This window comes from Moschus berezovskii, chromosome 18, assembly GCF_049115385.1.
Source record: "Moschus berezovskii isolate FMDL1 chromosome 18, NW_MosBer_1.0, whole genome shotgun sequence".
NCBI lineage: Eukaryota > Metazoa > Chordata > Mammalia > Artiodactyla > Moschidae > Moschus > Moschus berezovskii.
Genome location: NC_142477.1, coordinates 63,545,129 through 63,567,471, shown reverse-complemented (window position 1 = coordinate 63,567,471; position 22,343 = coordinate 63,545,129). Strand labels below are relative to the sequence as shown.

Here is a 22,343-nt window from a genome sequence, read left to right as displayed (position 1 = left end):
TATTTTCAATTACTGTATTTACCTCTGTACTGTTAGAATAAGACAGGATTTCAGCACCAATTTAGTTTCTTTATTTTTTTTTTCTATAGATGTGAATATTGATAAAATTGGGTCACATAAATAGTTGAGATGAAGAGATTTTATTATAGAAATATCACTCAGTTCTTTAAACTTCTTTTGAATTATTTGTTAAAACATAAACTTGGGGATGTATCATCAAAATTTTTAACAACCCATCAGCTGTTAATTTGATTATATCGTCCTACAAACTTGATGAAAGGAAGAAACTGCATATGTTACTCAGTCACTGAAATCATTCTTCTTAGTGCTGACACTGTTTCTAATTGTCTCTTTCCTTGACACCCATGTTTTTATACCCTGAGACAATGAACTATTACAAAATTATGTATGAGTGAAAGGTAAATTTTTCTGTTGTAATGTGGGAGAAATATGATTTCAAAAGAAACTTTACTTTCATAGAAAAGAGTAAATAAGAAATTATGGAATCTTTAAAAAATGATTTTCTTAAGCCATCTGTGCCTGCATACACCTATCTTAACATAATTCAGGGATTTGTATGAGACTGCTGCTAAACAGAAATGATATTTTTTAAGCTCTCATTATTCCAAGAAAATCATAGAAGCATCAACCTTTGTGAGAAATATAGAGTATTAAGTTTATTGAATTATCAATTTACAGTAAGGAACTTTTTAATGTAAATCTATAGCTGTAAATTTATATATGTTTTGACAAAATGTATATCTAATTCAACAAATAGTATACTCCATCATTATGTTCCTGGAAGAGGTTGACTTGAGTGTGTTGATGTCAAACCCAAGACTAAGTATTGATATTCTCAGAAGGTTATTTGGTGGTTTCATTTAGGGCTCTCATATAATTCTCTTCTTTTGCTTATGTCAGTCCCTACACCTGAATAATTAGTTCCTCCTCCCTCCCCCCACCATATCTGTCTTAATGATAGCTCTTTTATATTATATTTGTGAATTCACCTTCCCATACATGTCTCAAATCTAATCCCTCTTCTCTATCCCATGCCCTCATTCAGATCTACCTCATTTCTCAATTGGTTATCATCTTTTATCTGTGCTCCCTGGCTCCATTCTCTTTCCACTCCATTGTCTCCACCACAGAATTACTATAATAATTTTTCTAAAATTTGGATCAATTCCATATCCTCGTGCTTAGAAATCTTCAGTTGCTCTTACTGACAAATCTTTAATGTCTGTGCACTTCCTAAAGTTTTGATACTTTCTTAATGTTTATTAGCTTGAGACTATCTGTTCTAAACTACTTTTCCAAATTTTTCTCCAGCAACTATTCTTATCTGTTTACTTGTGTCACACAAATTACTTATTTCCTTGAACAGATATAATGGTGCACTTACTAGAATGTCACAGTGGACACAAGGATATTTTTTAGTGATTTTACCTAAACTTCTGGCTTCTTGTCATGAAAGACTTAAATTCATATGCAGTGATCCTTTACAGAAAAATTTTATGATTTATCATTGAGATATGTTTTTAGATCACATTGATAGCACTCAGTATGGCTATAGGACACAGGAAAAAAAATGACAAAGAAAAGCTTTAAAAAATCAAAGAGGCCATGTTAAAGAAAAGACTATATTCATAATTCTTAAATGTATCGAGATTTTTCAAAAGGTGGTTTGAAAGCACATACACACACAAACATAAATTATATAATGTATTGAATTCTCTTTTATACATATTAATAAGAAAAGAGTTTTTATGTTTGGCCTATAACGTAGAACTCTATGGATCATAGCTATCTTTTCATAATTCCATTTTGGATTCAGCATTGTGAAAGCTTGAACTCTAGCAGGTTTTAGGTAGGTTCTACTAACAGTTTCAACAGTTAGTAACTGTATGATTTTTATGGGTCAATTATATATCCCCTGTCTGTTCAAGGAGAGACTGTATCATATGAGATAACATTTGAGAGTATATTATAAATTTAAACAGATTTAGAAACACATTATATCATTGAATTATTCCTTAATATCTTTACGTTAATCCTGTATTTCCTTTGAGAATCTAGTCTATCCTGATAGAAGCAGTATGTTGATAGGGCTAATAAATGATCCAATAAGGAAATAAACATATTGAGGGTTTGTTTTATTTATTTTTTCTTTTATGTTTCTTATGTTTCTTCCTTGTCAAAACAGTTTTGGTATGAACCATGATGGAATTGGAAATTCTTGTGGGACAAAAGGTCATGAAGCAGCAAAACTTATGGCAGCTCACATTACTGCAAATACCAATCCCTTTTCCTGGTCTGCCTGCAGTCGAGACTATATCACCAGCTTTCTAGAGTAAGTAATCTCTGGAGAGTGATGATGAATTGCTCCAAAAGTAAGCAATTGATAGAAGCCTAATATGTAGTGCTTCAAACTTTGCATAATGAGTAACTTTTATAGGTCCCAGTGATACTTCAGACTGTTCCCCAAATACTTTATGTATCATTGTGGCAAAATTTTAATTTTTTCTTTGTACTCAAATAGAACACAGACTAAATTAGGGGGACACAAAGAGATTAAGGAACTGGAGTAAGACTGTAAAAGGGGGTGATGATGTGAGTTAGAAATGTTAAATAAATGGGAAGGATTGTCAGAAAGAATTTAGATTTACATAATTTAGTAATGCATAAGCCAAGCATTAATTCAGTGATTACATATTTCATTTTGTTGGTTAAAAAAAAAAAACTGAGTTCTGTAGAAATGCCAAAGTATCTAATAGTAACAAACAACAACAGCGAAAAACCAAACACTTAGGAAATAAAAATAAGAAAATGAAAATTTGTCTTTGAAAATATATTAAAGTGACTCATCTCTTCTCCAGTTTGAGAACTTCTTTGCTGGTCCTTTAATGTATATTCTAAGAGTCCGGTTATTTAAATTTGAAGACTATAAATTAGCTCAGGTGTAACTATGTTTAGGAAAGCACATGTTTTTCCATATTTCACCTGCATAGAACTTTAAGATTAGCCTTTAGAAACTGTTAGACTTAGGTCTCACTCTCTAACAGTGTGACCTTGGTCATGTTTGTTACTTAAACTTTCTAATATTCAGTGACTTCATTTCTTGAATAAATTTAGGTAATGATACACATATCATCAAGTTGTTATGTAAATAACTATGTATAGCACTATAATGTATATGGAACACTGAATAGACATTCATTATGTGGTATATTAAATAATATCAAGGTTTTAAGCACTGTTGTTCTATCATTACCTTCAACTGTTTTCTGCCATTTTTTTCTAAGGAGGAGAGATTAAGTATTCTGAAAAAGTTGGTCATACACAAAGTACAGGAGAGCAACAAAAATTCCTTTTAAAAACTGTCTTTGTTTAAAGTTCGTCTTAACATGATTATAGTTTAATGTTTTAGAAATTCAGAGGGAGACCTGGGTTTGATCCCTGGGTCGGGAACATCACCTAGGGAAGGGACTGGCTATCCACTCCAGTATTCTTGCCTGGAAAATTCCATGGACAGAGTAGCCTGGCAAGCTACAGTCCATGGGCTACAAAGAGTTGGACACAACTCAGTGACCAACATTTTCTTTCTAACACTATGTAGAAACATTACTTATTAATATTTTAGTTCATATCTGGTGAGAACCAGATTATAGTCTTAAAACTTATAATTGCATATTTTTAAAAGCCCCAGACAAGAGAGTTTATTTAATAAATTACCGAGAGCAGTGCTTTGCTCAATCAAAGATAAAAAGACAAAGTGTTTAAAATGGCTGTTCTGAATTAATGTGATAATTAAATTGAAGGAATTGGAAGTATTTTTAGAAGGTAACAATTTTTAATCTTTGTAATAGATAAATTATAATATTTGCCTTGTGTCAAAACTGGGTGAAGGACCACAGAAAACTTGGTTGACATCTTTTTGTAGTTTTTTAACACAAAGCACTAGCAATATCATTTTCTGAGATGTTTTAACAAGGTCATATAACCTAAATTTTAAGCACTGTTGAAGATCTTCTCTCCCTAAAAATCAAGCTAGATCTGGAATTTCTTCCTTGACTTGGCTGATGTTTTTATAATGGAATCTTAGTGTCTATCTCCAGAAAGACAAACTGTATGAATGCTCAGTATTCCTGTGCATTTTTGAAGACTTTCCTCTGCTTGTTTTTTTTTCCTTCCCCAAGTACATCGTTTCTCTCTCCTCTGTCTTGTTTGTGTTGTACAGCCCATTTGCTAGGAATATCTCTTTATACTAAATGCAAGGACTGGTTTTGATCTCTTGCCAGACCCTGTGTAGTTAAAACTGTATTAAGGCTGTTAAAACATTCCAAAAGGGAATCCCTAAATTGCTGATAAAATACGGTTAAGAAATCACCACTGGTTTGGTGAGAGATGTAAAATTATTACTAGTTGCAATAAATCATTCCACTGAATTAATTGAAAGAATTAATCCAAAAAGCATTATGTAAGCCTTATTGCCTGTTTGCATTTTCTATGTGTAAGCATAATTAGTGTTGACAGGGTTCTAGTGGATTTATTATCCTGTATTTTATAAAAATATTTCTGTCGCATCCTCATGGGAATGCTCACCAAGTTAAAGCCATTAGTAAAAGATAGATGTGAAAGACAATGGGTAGGGATTTGGGGAGAATTTGGCATCTTTTCCCCTCTCTTTAATAGTAAACTAAACAACTCTGATTGTAATCTGACCAAGCAATAAAGGTTTTTTAAACACAAGGCCCTTTAAAAAGGTCAGTTCACTGGAGCACAAAGATATAATAGTAACTTTCTTGAATTTCTTTGTTCCTGTTTATTAATGCGGGGACTTAATTGCTTTAACAGCTTTGTGTGATATTTTTAAAAATCCAGAGATATTTTGATTAGGGATTGAGGTTACATTTATGTTTTATAGTTGGCTTAAAAAGACTCATAACATTTTATTTTAGTTTCTCTTCTCAAGAAAAAGAAATCTTGAAAGATGAATTGTTTAGGAACTGCAGCCCTGCCAACAGAATGCATACTTTTCTCTACTTAGTGACTATATAGGCCAAAGATGATGGTGGATTTTAACAATAAGCTTTCTATGATTTATAGAGATTCACTATTCACTATGTTCAACTGAAAGCAATTCCATGGCCTTTAAATGCCAATAGATTAAAAAAGTCTCTCATGTCATTCTGAAACACGAGGTGCTATTGATCAATCAGGAGATGGTGTTTACCAACTCCCAATATTTTTTTTCAGATTTCTTAAACTCGGTGATTCAATAAGTGGTTCATGAATCGCCCAGAAGCCGTCCTGATTAAATAATAAAGAACCCATTACCGTTAAAATGGACGTGTTATGCCAGCTTCTGATGTTTTCGACGACGGCTTTGCAGGTAGTGTCCTTCCTATCTGCCTGCGGGACTTATTTATTTATTTATTCATTTATTTATTTATTTAGAAACTAGAGAAGATGAACCTGGTATTATGGCTCACATTCATTGATGTCTATGGGCTAATTTACCAGGCAGCAGAAGACAGCCAGAAGTAATTGAGGCCAGTTTTTCATACATTTTCCACCACTTAGTGGTAGTACAGAGTAATTTCATATAGTCTTCAAAAATCCTGGGGCCTCTGTGAATCAACTCTTGCTCTATTTAAATTAAAGTCTGTTATATTGTTTGAACTGTCAGAGATCCGTAGCAAAATTTCCTATAGTTCCAAATTAAATATTTTCACAGAGAGGATGGAAGCTGACAAAAAGAGAAGCAATATTATGATTGAAGATGAACTAGAAAGAAAGGTAGAGCTGCAAGAGAAATATATAAGATGAACAGAACAAGTAAGGCACTTAACAATTCTTCTAGAGCAATTACTTTTGAAAGCCACTATCAGTAGTCTATTAGACAGAAAGCAACTTTTATAGATGGGACCTCTTTTTTATGTGGAGCCAAAAAACAGCTTAGCAAAACAAATTTCTTCTCCTTCCATTTATCTGACATATTTTGGGGACTTCACTCTAACCCATAAATATCTTTGATAAGTCATAATTACATATGGAGAAAAAGAGCATAACTTAGTAAACATAATTAGCATAGTGTTTTTATATTGGAAGCCTCAAGTTCAGTTGTGTTCAAGTATCCCAGTCCTATAGAGGGCAAGAGATAAAGGTCTGACTTAGAGTAATTCATTTTAAAGGTAAGTATTGTTAGTTTTGTGAAGATTGGTAGAGCAATTTATGAAAATGCAGTAGGTAAGACACTTGACTTGCCATAGATGAGACACCTAATTCATTTTTGCTTAATTTACATATGTTAGCACAACTTTATAGGAAAAAGTAGATGTTGTATTATCTGTTAACTTTTTGTTGTTGTTGTTAAGAAACGGTTAAGATATAATCAGGGTTATATAGAAAGATTTATTTCTTAGAATGACCCACTGTTATAGGCTGAAGATCTGTACTTTATAGTGTAATTGTTTAACTGAAAAATAAATCTAAAATTACAATTATGTTTTCATGTGTTCTGGAAACAAAGCCAGTACACCATATTTTACATAAAAATCTGTACATTTTAATTGAAGACACAAATCTGGCTCATGTTCCTATTTTCAAGGCTAATTTTTGAACTCTGTAAGTAAGACTTCTCTAAATTAGAAGTAGAATACATAAAATATGACTTTGCTATCATTCTGTAAGGATTTCTGGAAATGTAAATATACTTGATTTACTAAGAGTTTCATAAGCAAGGGAAAAGCATGTTCTCAAACTAATACACATTTTTTGCCTTGTCTTAGAAGCATAAAGAAAAATAGAGTGTATTAGTTCAATAATTACCTATATTGCTGTAGATATTTACCAGGATTCGACTTTTAGTTGTGAAATATGTGCTGCTAGGGAACTAATGTGCTGCTAGTTCTGCTTTTATGGAGTATACAGTTTTGCTCAGGACAAGTATATCTTGTCCCGAGCAATAGTAAGTTGTAATAACATCTTATAGGTGGAATATACATTGTGCTCCATTTCATTTATTAACGAGTGAGGTTTATGTTTTCTGAGTGAAAAAATTCACATATGACACTAGGGGACAAGCTTGCTATGCTTAAAAGTGGCATTTTATGAGAAAATTCAAGAAAATTTATATATAATATTACCGCTATTAATTTTAAAATAGCATAAATAACAGGCTCAGTATCATAAGAAATATATGGTTATATTGATTAATTGGAACCTTAGATTAGTAAAAATTACTTAGATTAGTAAAAACCTACTTAATCTTTACTTAATTAGTAAAAACTAATTTACTTAGATTAGTAAAAATTATTCATAGCTTCTTTTTGTTAAAAGGAAATAACTATAAAATATGTGTAATTAACTCATATCTAATATTTTTAAGAAAACTATATATACCAGAAGACAATACAAAATGATTTATATCAGCATAATTTGCAATTTCCGGAAATTAGAAATAATTTAAACACTTGTTAATAGAAGTGACATAATCTTAAATGAAATATCGAAGAACAATGGAAATGAATAGCTTACAGTTGCACACCTCAACATGGATGTGTCTCACATTCATAGTATTGAGCAGAAGGATAAAGTCATAAAGGAAAACCTACAAAATGACTCCTTTTATGTAGAATCCAAGAACTGTCAGATGAATAATTACTGAGAACACCAGAGAAATTATTATTTTAAAAATTAGGCAAAAATAATTATTTTAAAAATCTAATTGCATCCTCTTCCCTGTAGATTCAGATTTTATACCTTTTATTTATTTGGAGAATGAAAATGTAATATGTGGGCATTAGAAATTTGAATTACACAGAAAAAAATCATTAATTCTTTGGGAGACAAAGAGAGTTGTGATTGGGCACTTGGAAATTTTCTAAGGGAAAAAAACATAGAAAACCCTTTTTAGAGTTAAATGTACATCTCTCAGGTTCATGTCCTCTATCTTCTTTCTATACCTATATCTGTGATATTTCATAATGGCAATTGATGGCACAGAGGCATGAAAATATCCAGAATTATTATCTTAGGTGGGTTTGAGTGAACTCCGGGAGTTGGTGATGGACAGGGAGGCCTGGCGTGCTGTGATTCACGGGGTCGCAAAGAGTCAGACACGACTGAGCGACTGAACTGAACTGAACTGAACTGAAGGGCTTCCCTGGTGGCTCAGGGCTAAAGAATTTGTCTGCCAGTGCGAGAGATGTGGGCACAATCCCTGGGAAAGATCCTTGGAAGAAGGAAATGGCAACCCACTCCAGTATTCTTGCCTTTGAAATCCAATGGATAGAGGAGCCTGCAGGGTCTCTTAAGAGTCAGACACAGCTTGAGCGACTAAAGAGTTAATTAATACTGTTTATAGGTTTAACTTACTTGAAAATAACCAAAAAGTAACAGATTTTAGTAACATCATGCAAAAACTGTTTTTGTAGCTTAACCCTCAGTTAAGAATTAAAGTATGAAGACTATCTTACCCCTCAAATACTTCAGTCAAGGTTTTACTGTATGTAATATTTATCATTACTAGAAGGAAAATATGTGGTACATTTTCTACCCAAAATGTAGAAACAGTTTAAATCAACCTTGCAGATATCCCACACTTGCTATCCTAGAGCCAATACTAATAGGTAAAACACTTGACTTGCAAGCACTGATATTTTGTACAACTATAGCCAAATCCATTTTAAAAGGTTTTTGTTGATGCTGTATTCCTTAATTCATGTTTATTATTTAAAGGTCTGTTATTTTTTTCACTTGTATTTCATATGGTGTTTCTTCTACCAAAAAAAATATATTGGAAAGAGAATGACACATATCTAGATAACTAACTAGACCACATCAATACCAAGCAGTTGAAACACAAATCACTTCTGGGGTAGACTTTCTCAGAAAGATTTTCCCACAGGGGACCACAGTACATGGCATTCTTCATTGTATGGAGGCTCCTGCAATAGTCATCTGATTTGGTAGTTTTTAAAGAATGCCAACCAGGATTGAAAGTGAGAAGAAAAAGTGAAAGTCACTCAGTTGTGTCTGACTCTTTGTGACCCCATGGACTGTACAGTCCATGGAATTCTCCAGGTCAGAATACTGGAGTGGGTAGCCTTTCCCTTCTCCAGGGCATCTTTCCAACCCAGGGATTGAACTGGGCTTTCCTGCAGGTGGATTCTTTACCAGTGGAGCTACTAGGAAAGCCCACCAACCATGATTTGTAGACCATTAATACCTGGGAACAAGAATTTTAAATGAAGTAATTATTGTTGTTTCTTCCTAGGTTAAACTAGTTCTGTTAGCTATCAGGAAAGAATTTTTTCCATGTTTTATTTTTTTCCTCAGGTTATCCTGTTTATAAACTTTTGGGGGGAGTCCACATACTTCTTCCTCTTAAGTTTTTAGGTTAATTTTAGGTAATAAAAATAATTATATATACTAATTTTTAATGGATTTTGAGTTGGTACCACTTAAGTGAATATATCTTATACTTTCTTTGTTATGCCATTGGCAAATATTTAATATCTGTAGGATCCTGTACTTAAGTATGTCAGTGTTTAAAATTTTTCCATTAATTTATATAGAACTTAGCTTTATATTTTATTTTTATTACATATTTAGCTCCTTTCAGAGAGACTTTTATAGTTTGGTTGTAGATAGAGATGAAATTTATATTTTAGGGAGAAAATTAGGAAATGAAACTACTAATGGAATTATCTCATAAATTCTTTTGTTAATTTTTCACATTGACCTCTTTATCACTAACCTTAATATAAATTTTGAATTTCCTAGTAGAATTTTATTTGGCTAAAATTTGCATACCCATGTACAGCTATTTTATATAATAAAAAGAACTTACTATTTTTAAAATTCATCTGGAAATGGTCTTTCTTAGTATATGTCAATTTCTAAAAGCATTGTGAACAGAAAATAAAAGGCAATATGTCTTGAAATATGGATAGCTGGGTAAAAAAATTTCTCTATTAGCTAGACACCTAGAGCAGTGACAAATGAGATGATTTTAATAGCCAATAATAACATCCATCTATTTGGTACTACATTTATTATTTCATCTAAGTATCATTATTGTTTAAAAATTAATCAAAAAAGCAAAACAAAATTAAAAAATTAATCAAGAGGCATAAAAAGAAAAAGGGGTCTTTGAATCTATCACCTTATGAATAGCATGGTTCAGTTTTTGAAAGGTATTTGCTTCTCTATATATTAGTATATAACATGTACTTTTGTATTATAAGAATGATAAAATTTGAAGTGAATATGAAATTTATTATTATGCATGTTTTTTTCTTGGTTACCTGTAAATGAAAATTTGTACTGTCCTAAATAATAGTTGAGGAACTTCTACTTGTAAAATTATTTTCCTTTGGCAAAGTGGATGGAAAAGATTTGGAAAAAAAAACACAAGTGCTGGCACAATTGACAGGAATGTTGGAAAAAATTTTTAAATGTTGGCATAGGAATTCTTTAAAAATTCTAACTTACTCACATGTGAAATGAAAGTAAAAAAGCATCTGTCCTATTTTATGCACACTGACTAAATAAAAAGAACAATTATATTTAGCAAAGTCTAAAGCTCCTTAAACTAAGATATTCTGTTTGACTTTTGGCGATCTTTATGTTATTTGTTCCACTGAATTAAATATTATGTTTGAATGAAGCATACTTTGAAAAGCAGAAATCATAGAGAGGAGAACATTCTCTTTTCCAATTATGATGATCCTAGATGAAATATGAAATTTTTGAGAGACTAAACACTTTTAATATACTTGAGAAGAGAACTTTGGATCTTGGCCTCATCTGTCATTCAGCCCATTTGTTATTGAATATTTCAAGAACCTTTGGACATGTTTTACCACACCATCTATTTGTTCTACCCAAGGTGGAAGTATATAGATTAGGTCTTTAAGGATCACAACCAGTTTTTTTTCCCATATTTTGTTTTTGATTCCACTACCAGATATGGTTATGTTTTCACTGAAAACAAACAAGAAACTTAGAGCAGTATGAAATTGTTTTGATTCCTCCAGAAATTAGTTTAAGTCAGTGTTTAAAGGCCAACCTGACATTTTTAAATTATTTTGTAAGATGCTTTTATTGTGTCTTAGTTCTGGAAAAAACTATTGGCGCTCTTATTCAAGTTTTAGTAAAGTTATTCTATTTTGAAATGATTATATATTAGTAGAATATATTGTTTTTCATGCATCAATTATTAAAATAAAGAGCTCAATACATGGTTTCATGACTGAGATTGAAATAGTCCACAGTGTACCTAATCTCCTTTGATCCTTTATGTTGAACAGTTCAGGCCGTGGTACTTGCCTTGATAATGAGCCTCCCAAGCGTGACTTTCTTTATCCAGCTGTGGCCCCAGGTCAGGTGTATGATGCCGATGAACAATGCCGTTTCCAGTATGGAGCAACATCTCGCCAATGTAAATATGGGGTAAGAAGTCTTAATCCTTCTGTTTAGTCATATATACATTTTTTTTCATGATGCAATTGTTAAGATGGAATTTTGATGAATGTAATTTCTCTGGTATCAGTATTAACACAAGTATGGCCTTTGACATTGCTCCTTTTCTGAAATCATTTGTATAATATTTATTCTAAATGTTTGAATAATCCTTTAATAAATACATTTCAAATGTCTTGAGAGGGATGCAGATAGAATTTAAAAATTTTCCAGTGTATTTCTTTTTTAAGTCCTGAGTTTATAATGCCAACTTTTGTCTTTAAAATGTTGTGATTTTGAAACCTTCCACCTTTTCTGGTACTGTAATAACTGGGTTAAGGGCACTTTCACTTTGACTCAGAGTGTTTAACTTATACTTTTAGGATTGAGTCATTGCAAGCTGCCCACATGCTAAAATAGTACCTGAGTTGGGGACAAAATGACATTAGGCTAAATAGAGAAACAAGGGAAATTGCTATGGGAAAATAATGGAGGCATCATGGTTTACTCTTCTTGTCTGTCTAAAACAGTTTCAGAATCTACCTCAGAAGATGTTAAAAAATAATTGTTTTAAAATTTTCATAGAGGAAGATTTCAGTGTCTAATATAGGGAGAAGTTCATAGTAGATACTCAATGTAAACATGTTGAATGAAAGAATAGGATTTTTAAATGATGAATTGTATGTCAAAAAAATTTGAAAGTAAGTTTAAGCGCTTGGTTTTTTGTAAACACTGTGTTTAAAATCCCTTTAAAAAAATAATAACAATAAAAGGTAGTTAAGACTAAATGATACACACATTGTACTGTACCAGTTATTCTTCTTGGGTGCAGTACAAAGGAAAGTGATTTTTTAAATAACCTTTGAATGACAAGTATATTATTATTCCTAGGAGGCTTTGGCAGCACATTTTGTGCACTAGATTTAAAGATTGTGTGCAACTGTCTAAAGATCTAGAGCCTTAAGTAAAACTTTGTCTCTCCATAAAGAATCTTCTATTCTTGTTTCTGTATGGTTTTAGTTACTTTTTTCCCTTGGTTGCTTTTTCCCTCAGAAAAAGCCAAACTTTAATCACAATCTTTGTATATACTTGTAGCTTTAGTTCAGTTCAGTTCAGTTCAGTCGCTCAATCGTGACCGACTCTTTGCTTAGTAGGTTGAAATTCATAATCAAAAATACAGGTTTTCTGTTAGATTATTCTTATCTATGATCTCTCGTTTCCTTATTAGCAAGTGAAAAAAGTTAATCTACATTTAGTGATGTATATTACTAGCAAAGTTTTTAGGGGTGTAACAGATTCTTTACAACCACTTAAGCTTGTTTGAAGAATTGGGTTTCACGATTAATAGCACATAAACACACACCAAAACATATGTGTTTTCTCTGGATATCACTAAGATTTTTAATGACTCTAACTGCTATTTTAGAAAATAATAATGGCTTTGAAGGTGAGAATTCAGTCAGGTAAGCAAGTCATGCTTTCAGATGGTAGCTGAAGGGAAAAACAAACCAGCCCTAATTTAGATAGCTATCTGAGTATAGCATCCTGAGATAAATGCCAAACACAAACACTGGAGGTTCAAATAAGGCACTCTATCCTTTTTGTGAGGAGATACTTTTGGTGTTGAAACATCAAGAAATGTTTCATCAAGAAATCTTTCAACTAGCAGGTCTATAATGATGTCAGGGAAGATTTTAAACAAAGATCTACACACTGACCAAGAACTGCAGCGGTGGTGAGCTTTCTATCTCTTCCATTTTTGTTATCATGTGGTTATTGTAGGGATTATCAGTAATTACATCTGTAGTTATGAAAAATCTTGTCTGAATTCTTTCTAAATAGGTTGATTAATATACATTTTGAATACTTTTGGCAGTTTACCAGTGGAGCAGAATGGATATGCAGAAATGAACCCATGCATATATGATCACCTGATTTTCAATTAAGGTGCCAAGAGTACACAGTGGAGAAAGGATCAGTTCAGTTCAATCACTCAGTCATGTCTGACTCTTTGCGATGCCATGGAATGCAGTGGGCCAGACCTCCCTGTCCATCACCAACTCATGGAGGTTATTCAAATTCATGTCCATTGAGTTGGTGATGCCATCCAACCATCTCATCCTCTGTCGTCCTCTTCTCCTCCCACCTTCAATCTTTCCCAGCATTAGGGTCTTTCCAAATGAGTCAGTTCTTCGCATCAGGTGGCCATCAGGTCGCCATCAGGTGGCCAGACTGGAGCTTCAGCTTCAACATCAGTCCATCCAATGAATATTCAGGACTGATTTCCTTTAAAATGGGCTGATTGGATCTCCTTGCAGTCATATGTGAAATGAATCGCCAGTCTAGGTTCAATGCGTGATACAGGATGCTTGGGGCTGGTGTATTGGGATGAACCAGAGGGATGGGATGGGGAGGGAGGTGGGATGGGGAGGGAGGTGGGAGGGGGTTCAAGATGTGGAACACATGTACACCTGGGACAGATTCATGTCAATGTATGGCAAAACCAATACAATAATGTAAAATAATTAGCCTCCAATTAAATTAAATTTTAAAAAAAGAAAAAAAAAAAACAGTCTTCTCCAACGTCACAGTTCAAAAGCATCAATTCTTTGGCACTCAGCTTTCTTTATAATCCAACTCTCACATCCATACATGACTACTGGAAAAACCATAGCCTTGACTAGACGCACCTTCGTTGGCAAAGTAACGTCTCTACTTTTTAATATGTTGTCTAGGTTAGTCATAACTTTTCTTCCAAGGAGTAAGCTTTTAATTTCATGGCTGCAGTCACCATCTGCAGTGATTTTGGAGCCCCCAAAATAAAGTCTTCCACTGTCTCCCCCTCTATTTGCCATGAAGTGTTGGGACGAGATGCCATGATCTTAGTTTTCTTAATGTTGAGTTTTAAGCCAACTTTTTCAATCTCCTCTTTCACTTTCATCAAGAGACTCTTTAGTTCTTCACTTTCTGCCATAAGGGTGATGTCATCTGCATATCTGAGGTTATTGATATTTCTCACGGCAGTCTTGATTCCAACTTGTGCTACATCCAGCCCAGTGTTTCTCATGATGTACTCTGCATATAAGTTAATAAGCAGGGTACCTTGTATATTGTCACAGATGCAGCAGCATCTTTTAGGATTTGAAATAGCTCAACTGGTATTCCATCACTTCCACTAGCTTTGTTCGTAGTGGTGCTTCCTAAGGCCCACTTCACTTCACATTCCAGGATGTCTGGCTCTAGGTGAGTGATCACACCATTATGATTATCTGGTTGGGAAGATCTTTTTTGTACAGTTCTTCTGTGTTATTTTGCCACCTCTTCTTAATATCTTCTGCTTCTGTTAGATCCCTACCATTTCTGTCCTTTATTGAGCCCATCTTTGCATGAATATTTCCCTTGGTATCTCTAAGTTTCTTGAAGAGATCTCTGGTCTTTCCCATTCTGTTGTTTTCCTCTATTTCTTTGCACTGATCACTGAGGAAGGCTTTCTTATCTCTCCTTGCTATTCTTTGGAACTCTGCATTCAAATGAGTATATCTTTCCTTTTCTCCCTTGCTTTTCGCATCTCTTTTTTTCCCACCTATTTGTAAGGCCTCCTCAGACAGCCATTTTGCTTTCTTGCATTTCTCTTTCTTGGGGGTGGTCTGATCCCTGTCTCCTGTACAATGTCCCGACCTCCGTCCGTGGTTCATCAGGCACTCTATCAGATCTAGTCACTTACATCTATTTCTCACTTCCACTGCATCATCATAAGGGATTTGATTTAGGTCATACCTGAATGGTCTAGTGGTTTTCCCTACTTTCTTCAATTTCAGTCTGAATTTGGCAATAAGGCGTTCATGATCTGAGCCACCGTCAGCTCCCGGTCTTGTTTTTGCTGACTGTATACAGCTTCTCCATCTTTGACTGCAAAGAATATAATCAGTCTGATTTCAGTGTTGACCATCTGGTGATGTCCCCGTGTAGCGTCTTCTCTTGTGTTGTTGGAAGAGGGTGTTTGCTATGACTAGTGCATTCTCTTGGCAAAACTCTATTAGCCTTTGCCCTGCTTCATTTCGTGTGCCAAGACCAACTTTGCCTGTTATCCAGGTGTTTCTTGACTTCCTACTTTTGCATTCCAGTTCCCTATAATGAAAAGAACATCTTTTTTGGGTGTTAGTTCTAAAAGGTCTTGTAGGTCTTTGTAGAACTGTTCAACTTCAGCTTCTTTAGCATTACTGGTCGGGGCATAGACTTGGACTACTGTGATGTTGAATGGTTTGTCTTGGAAATGAACAGAGATCATTCTCTTTTTTGAGATTGCATCCAAGTACTGCAATTCAGACTCTTTTGTTGACCATGATGACTACTCCATTCCTTCTAAGGGATTCCTGCCCACAGATATAATGGTCATCTGAGTTAAATTCACCCATTCCAGTCCACTTTAGTTCACTGATTCCTAAGATGTCGACATTTACTCTTCCCATCTCCTATTTGACTACTTCCAATTTGCCTTGATTCATGGACCTAACAGTCCAGATTCCTAAGCAGTATTGCTCTTTACAGCATCAGACCTTGCTTCCATCACCAGTCACATCCACAGCTGGGTGTTGTTTATGCTTTGGCTCTGTCTTTTCATGCTTTCTGGAGTTATTTCTCTGTTGATCTCCAGTACCATATTGGGTACCTACCGGCCTGGAGAGTTCATCTTTTAGTGTCCTATCTTTTGTCTTTTCATACTGTTCATGGGATTCTCAAGGCAAGAGTACTGAAGTGGTTTGCCATTCCCTTCTCCAGTGGACCACATTTTGTCAGTCAGAACTCTCCACCATGACCCTACATAACATGGCTCATAGTTTCATTGAGTTAGACAAAGCTGTGGTCCATGTGATTAGATTTGTTAGATTTCTGTGATTGTGGTTTTCAGTTTGTCTGCCCTCGGAGAAGTACTCTTGCCTGGAAAATCCCACAGACCGACGAGCCTGGTTGGCTGCAGTCCATGGGGTTGCTAAGAGTCGGACATGACTGAGCGACTTCACTTTCACTTTTCACTTTCATGCATTGTAGAAGGAAATGGCAACCCACTCCTGTGTTCTTGCCTGGAGAATCCCAGGGACGGGGGGAGCCTGTTGGGCTGACATCTATGGTGTCGCACAGAGTCGGACATGACTGAAGCGACTTAGCAGCAGCAGCAGCAGCAGCCCTCTGATGGAGAAGGATAAGAGGTTTATGGAAGCTTCCTGATGGGAGAGACTGACTGAGGGAGAAACTGCCTCTTGTTCCCATGGGTGGGGCCATGCTTAGTAAATCTTTAATCCAATTTTCTGTTGATGGGTGGAGCTGAGTCAAGAGAAAGGATAGTCTCTTCAATAAAAGTCTCTGGAAAAACTGGACAACCACATTCAGAAGAATAAAACTGGACCCTTAGCTTACACCATATTGCAAAAATTAACAAAAGTGGATTAGAGACTGAAATGTAAGACTGGAAACCATAAAACTCCTAGAAGAAAATATAGGAGAAAAGCTTCTTGATCTTTGTCTTGGCAGTGGTTTCTTGATATGGAAAGCACAGGCAACAAAAGTCATTATAGACGAGTGGGACTACATCAAAATAAAAAGCTCCGCACAGCAAGTCAGTCAACAACAAAAAAAGCCAGTTTATGGAATTTGCAGAAATTATTTGTAAAGCATATATCTGATGAAGGGATAATGTCCACAGTATATAAGGAACTCTTATAGCAAAAAAAGCAAGTAATTCAATTTAAAAATCAATAAAGGAACTAAATAGACATTTCTCAAAAGAAGACATACAAATGAACAATTATATGAAAAGGTGCTAAACTTCACTAATCATCAGGAAAATGCAAATCGAAATGGCAATGAGATATCTCCTTACATCTGTTGGATGGTTATTATTTTAAAAAATGATAATTAGTTTTCACAAAAATGTGAAAAAAGAGAATTCTTATACACAGTTGGTGAGAATGTAAATTTGTGCAGCCACTGTGGAAAAAAATATGGACCTTTCTCAAAAGATTTAAAAATAAAACTGCCATATGATCTAGGAATCCTACTCCTGGGTATATATCCAGAGGAACTGAAATCAGGATCTTCAAGAAGGTATGTACTCTCATATTTATTGCAACAGTATTCAAAATAGCTCAGACGTGAAAACAACCTAAATGTTCATTGACAACCAAGAGATTTTACTCAACCACTTTTTACAGTGAACATCAGCTAACTTGTTCTTGAAGACTTCAAAAAGCTAGAGTATGACAAGCATACTTTTCATTTACCTTTCACATGGTAGACATTCAATACATATTTCCCTTTCCTCTATGAATATCTATGTCATCCATGATACCATCCTATATAACTGATATGCTAGAAGTGCTTTAGGAGAATCTGAGCCATCTTTGGGGAATATGTTAACATACTCTAAGGGTCACATTTTGAATAAATTTCATCCTTCAGTCTCAGCTCACATGCAGTTTCCCTGCAGACAGGCCTTCAGTCTGATCCATCTATATGCAGTCTTCTCCCAGTTACTTACATTTATGCTCCCAGTTAAAGCATAAAGGAAATTATGCTTTTTATTTCCTTCATAGCACTTACCACAGTCCATAATCATTTTACTTATTTGATTACTTAATAGCTAGTTAAATGTGATCTTCTAAGTAAGGCCTTCCCTAACAACCTTATCTGAACCTGCCCACACGCATACACATACACAAACACACTTCATGTAATTTTTCCTGACTTTTTTTTTCTTCCTTATTATTTGTTACTGATACTTTCTAACATACTGTATATTTTGTTCATTTTGCTTCTGCCTACCTATTTGTTCATGGCTCTTTATAAAGTGAATAGCACAATGTCTGCCTCATAATAGGAGCTTGGAAAATATTTAGTGAATAAATGAGTGAGAAGAATTATCTGGTAAAGAGATAGAGAAGAGAAGACTCCTGTGAAGACCCTGAGGCTGTGTATTTGAAGAGCTGAGAGAAGGCCAGTGTGACTGACGCTCTCAAAGCAGCCATTATGTACAGGAGGCAAGAAAAGAGTAGGATCCAAATCAGACTTACAGGCTTTGTTAAGAATTCTAGGTTTTTGTCTTAAGAGCAATAGAAAACAAAAGATTTTTAATGAATGAGACCAGGAGAACTTATTGATGTGCAGAGGATCACAAAATTTCAAAGACACATTATGTTAGGAAATAAATATAATTTTATATGCTGCTGCTGCTAAGTCACTTCAGTCGTGTCCGACTCTGTGCGACCCCATAGACGCCAGCCCGCCAGGCTCCCCCGTCCCTGGGATTCTCCAGGCACGAACACTGGAGTGGGTTGCCATTTCCTTCTCCAATGTGTGAAAGTGAAGTTGTTCAGTCATGTCTGACTTGTAGCGACCCCATGGACTGCAGCCTACCAGGCTCCTCCATCCATGGGATTTTCTAGGCAAGAGTACTGGAGTGGCTTGCCATTGCCTTCTCTGATAATTTTATATAGGACAGTGTAAATTATTTTTATCAACATATTATTGTCTTTGTATTTTTAGTTATTAATTTTAATTGGAGGCTAATTACTTTACAGTATTATAGTAATTAATGTCTTTAAGAAGCCTTCCATCAAGCTGTGTCTGCCTGAAATATAGCTCTTTGCAGTAAGGGTAACCTGCTAGAGATAAGATATTTGAATTATTTAATCAAGGTATTATCCCCATGGAGTATACTTAAGACTGACCTATTTTGTATTTTAGACTCACTTTTTAATGTTTTCTTGTTACTTTCTTTTGTTTATTATTTTATCAGTATGAGTTAGCTAAGGTTCAAGTCATTTTTGCTTTCTCATAGAGAATCATTTCACTGAAAATACTTCATTAGTCTTTTTTGGGTACTTTTGACTACCTCCATAATTTTTTTAAGAGATTCAGATAATTTGAGAGAGGATAATAGTGAAATACTTAGAATTACATATAAGGGAAGGTTAAAGAAATTGAGTTTGAGTAGCCTGTAAAAAAGAAAGCTAAATGTTGGCTTCAAAATCACTTTCAGGCTTTGGAACATTTATTATAGTTTGATTGCTGGTAACAAATTGTTCTCCTTCCCCACCAAGAGCATAAAAAAAGCACAGTTGCCTTAATTTTTACAGCTAGAAGGTTGTCGATTAGGTAGTAGGAAGAATTTCAAGTTATTAAATACTGGAATTTTGTACTGAGGGAAATTGTAGAATCACTTTCCTTGAGGATTTTAAGAAGACATAAATATTCTGCAGTATGGTTTGATATGGGCTTAGGGAATAAAAGACATGGAATTGTTTTAACACCTCAATATTCTTTTGGAGTGCAAACATGTATTTATCAGGCATATACTTGACAAGAAGTTGATTTAATTTTTATTTTTCCTCAAATTTCAAGCCAAAATCATAGGTCTATAATCATTTGTATTCTTGGAGATCAGTAGTTTCTACTCTGGGTTTGCTGCTTCTTACTCTGGGCTTTGTAAAGAATCTGCCTGTGATGCAGAGACCCAGGTTTGATCCCTGGGTTGAGAAGATCCCATGGAGAAGGAAATGGCAACCCTTTCCAGTATTCTTGCCTGGAGAATCCCATGGACAGGATACTGTGGCAGGCTACAGTCCATGGGGTCTCAAAGAGTCATACATGACTGAGTGACTAACACTTTCACTTGCTTCTTAGAAGTATTTTTTAAACCAGCTTACAAATAGCTTTGAAAAGAAGAGAAGCAAAAACCAAAGGAGAAAAGGAAAGATATAAGCATCTGAATGCAGAGTTCCAAAGAATAGCAAGGAGAGATAAGAAAGCATTCCTCAGTGATCAATGCAAAGAAATAGAGGAAAACAACAGAATAGGAAAAACAAGAGATCTCTTCAAGAAAATTAGAGATTCCAAGGGAACATTTCATGCAAAGATGGGCTCGATAAAGGACAGAAATAGTATGGACTTAACAGAAGCAGAAGATATTAAGAAGGGGTGGCAAGAAAGAACACACAGAAGAACTGTACAAAAAAGATCTTCACGACCAAGATAGTCACGATAACGTGATCACTGACCTAGAGCCAGACATTTTGGAATGTGAAGTCAAGTGGGCCTTAGAAAGCATCACTACGAACAAAGCTAGTGGAGGTGATGGAATTCCAGTTGAGCTATTTCAAGTCTTGAAAGATGATGCTGTGAAAGTGCTGCACTCAATATGCCAGCAAATTTGGAAAACTCAGCAGTGGCCACAGGACTGAAAAAGGTCAGTCTTCATTCCAATCCCAAAGAAAGGCAATGCCAAAGAATGCTCAAACTACCGCACAATTGCACTCATCTCACACGCTAGAACAGTCATGCTCAAAATTCTCCAAGCCAGACTTCAGCAATATGTGAACCGTGAACTCCCAGATGTTCAAGCAGGTTTTAGAAAAGGCAGAGGCACCAGAGATCAAATTGCCAACATCCGCTGGATCATGGAGAAAGCAAGAGAGTTCCAGAAAAACATCTGTTTCTGCTTCATTGACTATGCCAAAGCCTTTGACTGTGTGGATCACAATAAACTGTGGAACATTCTGAAAGAGATGGGAATCCCAGACCACCTGACCTGCCTCTTGAGAAACCTGTATGCAGGTCAGGAAGCAACAGTCAGAACTGGACATGGAACAACAGACTGGTTCCAAATAGGAAAAGGAGTACGTCAAGGTTGTATACTGTCACCTTGCTTATTTAACTTATATGCAGAGTACATCATGAGGAACACTGGGCTGGAAGAAGCACAAGCTGGAATCAAGATTGCTGGGAGAAATATCAATAACCTCAGATATGCAGATGACACCACCCTTATGGCAGAAAGTGAAGAGGAACTCAAAAGCCTCTTGATGAAAGTGAAAGAGGAGAGTGAAAAGGTTGGCTTGAAGCTCAACATTCAGAAAACAAAGATCATGGCATCTGGTCCCAACACTTCATGGGAAATAGATGGAAAAACAGTGGAAACAGTGTCAGACTTTATTTTTTTGGGGCTCCAAAATCACTGCAGATGCTGATTGCAGCCATGAAATTAAAAGACGCTTACTCCTTGGAAGCAAAGTTATGACCAACCTTGATAGTATATTAAAAAGCAGAGACATTACTTTGCCAACAAAGGTCCGTCTAGTCAAGGCTATGGTGTTTCCCGTGGTCATGTATGGATGTGAGAGTTGGACTGTGAAGAAAGCTGATCGCCGAAGAATTGATGCTTTTGAACCGTGGTGTTGGAGAAGACTCTTGAGAGTCCCTTGGACTGCAAGGAGATCCAACCAGTCCATTCTAAAGGAGATCAATCCTGGGTGTTCATTGGAAGGACTGATGCTAAAGCTGAAACTGCAATACTTTGGCCACCTCATGTGACGAGTTGACTCACTGGAAAAGACTGTGATGCTGGGAAAGGTTGGGGGCGGGAGGCGATGGGGACGACAGAGAATGAGATGGCTGGATGGCATCACCGACTCTGTGGACATGAGTTTGAGTGAACTCCGGGAGTTGGTGATGGACAGGGAGGCCTGGCATGCTGTGATTCATGGGGTCGTGGAGAGTTGGACACGACTGAGCGACTGAACTGAACTGAACTGAATAATTTTTAATCCCTTTAGATTGATAGTTATTTAATCTAAATTTCTAGGCTAGTTTTTTGTTTATATGTATGTGTGTGTGTTTAATGTATATATATAATACACATATAACTATATATATATGGCTTTTTTTAACCTTTTTAGGATCTCTTGCACTTAAATTACACACATAACAGAATTAATTTATTTAAAGCTGAAATGAGGGTGCATTTGTCTCTTTCTTCAAATGGCTACTAAACACCTGGAGCCAGGCCACAGGGTCACCATATGTTGGTTTTCAATTTT

At 35.3% G+C, this 22,343-nt stretch overlaps 1 protein-coding gene across 1 annotated transcript in view; it reads left to right on the top strand.

The window, feature by feature from the left end:
- ADAMTS6 (ADAM metallopeptidase with thrombospondin type 1 motif 6) overlaps positions 1-22,343 on the top strand; it is a 304,548-nt gene that overhangs the window by 148,906 nt on the left and 133,299 nt on the right. Inside the window, exons 10-11 of the mRNA XM_055421989.2 lie at positions 2,207-2,353; positions 11,322-11,463. Of these exons, the coding sequence (XP_055277964.2) occupies positions 2,207-2,353; positions 11,322-11,463 (289 nt within the window). The remainder of the gene's footprint in view (positions 1-2,206; positions 2,354-11,321; positions 11,464-22,343) is intronic.